Consider the following 2500-nt stretch of genomic DNA (forward strand, 5'->3'; position numbering starts at 1 on the left):
CACACACACAGCACACACACACTACACTGAGGCACACACGAGACACACACACAGACACACAGAGACACACACACACACACAGAGACACACACACACACACACAGACACACACACACACACACAGACACACACACACAGACACACACGAGACACACACACACACACACACACACACACACACACACACACACACACACACACACACACACACACACACACACACACACACACACACACACACACACACACAGACACACAGAGACACACACACACACACACACACACACACACACACACACACACACACACACAGAGACTCACACACAGACACACACACAGACACACGCACACACACACACAGAGACACACACACAGAGACACACACACACACACACACACAGACACACACACACACGACACACACACACACACACACACACACACACACACACACACACACACACACACACACACACACACACAGAGACACACACACACACACAGACACACACAGAGACACACACACACACAGACACACACACACACACACAGACACACAGACACACACACACACAGACACACAGACACACACACACACACACACACACAGACACACACACACACACACACACACACCCAGAGCCACCAGGATGTTTATGATAATGTTATATGATAAATATAAATATATGTTCATGATGTCACGGTTCATTTGCATATTAACGCCAGGTGTGACAGTCGTGTCTTGGCGTTGTACAGGTTTATTTTAGGCAGTTAAATCCCTTTTGTTTGCCTCAGTGTCCTCTTTCCGTCAGTCAGACCCGGGGACACAGAGACAGGAGACCAGTCGCCTCTTCACCGTCTCTCCCTCAGTGGTCAGTTTCTCTTCCTCACGTGTGATTTCATTTCATTAATCTGATAAAAAGTACGCCGAAATAACAACACGATGATGACGATTTGTAAAAAGTGTGAAATGAATGTTGTCAGTTATGTTCACAAGGAGACAGGCAAACAGTGTGGTTGAATCAGCGCCGTACTGCAGGAGAAACGTCACGCTCTGATTCTGACACAGTTACAGGAGCGAGATCACAGCAATAAATGTTCATGATGTCACGTCTCATTTGCATATTAACCCCAGGTGCACTCTGGGAGAAGCAGACCACTTCCTGTTCTAAACGACCTCAGTGTTCAGTTTCTTTTTCTCCGGTTCTGCCACGTTCAGGAAGCTGATCTGACACTCTGGCTCGCCCCGCTGCCACCGTGACGACGATGACGTCAGCGTCCAGCAGCAGGGGGCGTGGCCACAGCAGCAGGGGGCGTGGCCACAGCATTCCCTGCAGTAGCGCTGCAGCACGAGGCCAGCGGTCAGCGCCACAACGCCCAGCGTGATGCCCGCCAAAACCAGCAGGACGGTGAGCTGCAGCTGCGACAGGCCGCCTCCGCTGCCAGCGCCGCGCTCGCTCACCGTCACCCTCAACAGCCTGTTCCCACCACTACTGTTCCCGCCACTGCTGTTCCCGCCACTGCTGCTCCCGCCACCGCTGTTCCCACCACTGCTGCTCCCGCCACTGCTGTTCCCGCCACTGCTGTTCCCGCCACTGCTGCTCCCACCACTGCTGTTCCCGCCACTGCTGCTCCCGCCACTGCTGTTCCCGCCACTGCTGTTCCCGCCACTGCTGTTCCCATCATTGCTGTTCCCGCCACTGCTGTTCCCGTCATTGCTGTTTCCGCCACTGCTGTTCCCACCATTGCTGTTCCCGTCATTGCTGTTCCCGCCACTGCTGTTCCCGTCATTGCTGTTTCCGCCACTGCTGTTCCCACCATTGTTCCCACTGCTGCTCTGGCTCTTCCCGCTGGTGGTCAGTTGACTTCCCCCGCCTCCGTCCCAGCCCAGCGGCGTCCAGCCCCTGAGCGGCGTCTCGCAGGTGGTGCCAGCGTATCCGGGCCGGCAGACGCAGTGGAAGCCCCCGGCGCGGTCCAGGCAGCGGGCGGCGTGCAGACACGGCCGGCTGGCGCAGTCGTCCATGTTGATGGTGCAGAAGCGCCCGGTGAAGCCGGCGGGGCACACGCACAGGAAGCGGTTGACGGCATCCAGACAGGTGGCGCCGTTAGCGCACGGTTTCATCAGGCAGTCGTCCACGTCGGTCTCACAGCGTGCGCCCGTGAAGCCCGCCAGGCAGCGGCACGTCAACGCGCCCGCGAAGCCGTCAGCGTCCTCACACAGACCGCCGTTCTTACACGGAGACCTGGAGACAGAATATTGTCATTGTACAAGAATGTAGTTCTTACTGTGCTAAACAGGTACATACACCTAGATATATATATATATATATATATATATATATATATCTATATATATATATATATATAGATATATATATATGTAAGAGGCTGGCTCTCAAAGCTCCTACTGTCACACACACACACACACACACACACACACACACACACACACACACACACATACACACACACACACACACACATACACAGACCTTTCCTG

General features: G+C 54.1%; 1 protein-coding gene across 1 annotated transcript in view; it reads right to left on the bottom strand.

Moving 5' to 3' along the window:
- Positions 1 to 420: 420 nt before the first annotated feature.
- Positions 421 to 2500, bottom strand: part of dlk2 (delta-like 2 homolog (Drosophila)) — a 13015-nt gene continuing 10935 nt past the window's right edge. The window contains exons 5-6 of the mRNA XM_078281612.1: positions 2493 to 2500; positions 421 to 2243 (exon numbers count right to left, since the gene is read on the bottom strand). The exon at positions 2493 to 2500 is cut by the window's right edge and continues 134 nt beyond it. Coding sequence (XP_078137738.1) covers positions 1169 to 2243; positions 2493 to 2500 — 1083 coding nt within the window. The 3' untranslated portion in view covers positions 421 to 1168. The remainder of the gene's footprint in view (positions 2244 to 2492) is intronic.

The sequence above is a fragment of the Sander vitreus genome, chromosome 23 (assembly GCF_031162955.1).
Source record: "Sander vitreus isolate 19-12246 chromosome 23, sanVit1, whole genome shotgun sequence".
Lineage (NCBI taxonomy): Eukaryota > Metazoa > Chordata > Actinopteri > Perciformes > Percidae > Sander > Sander vitreus.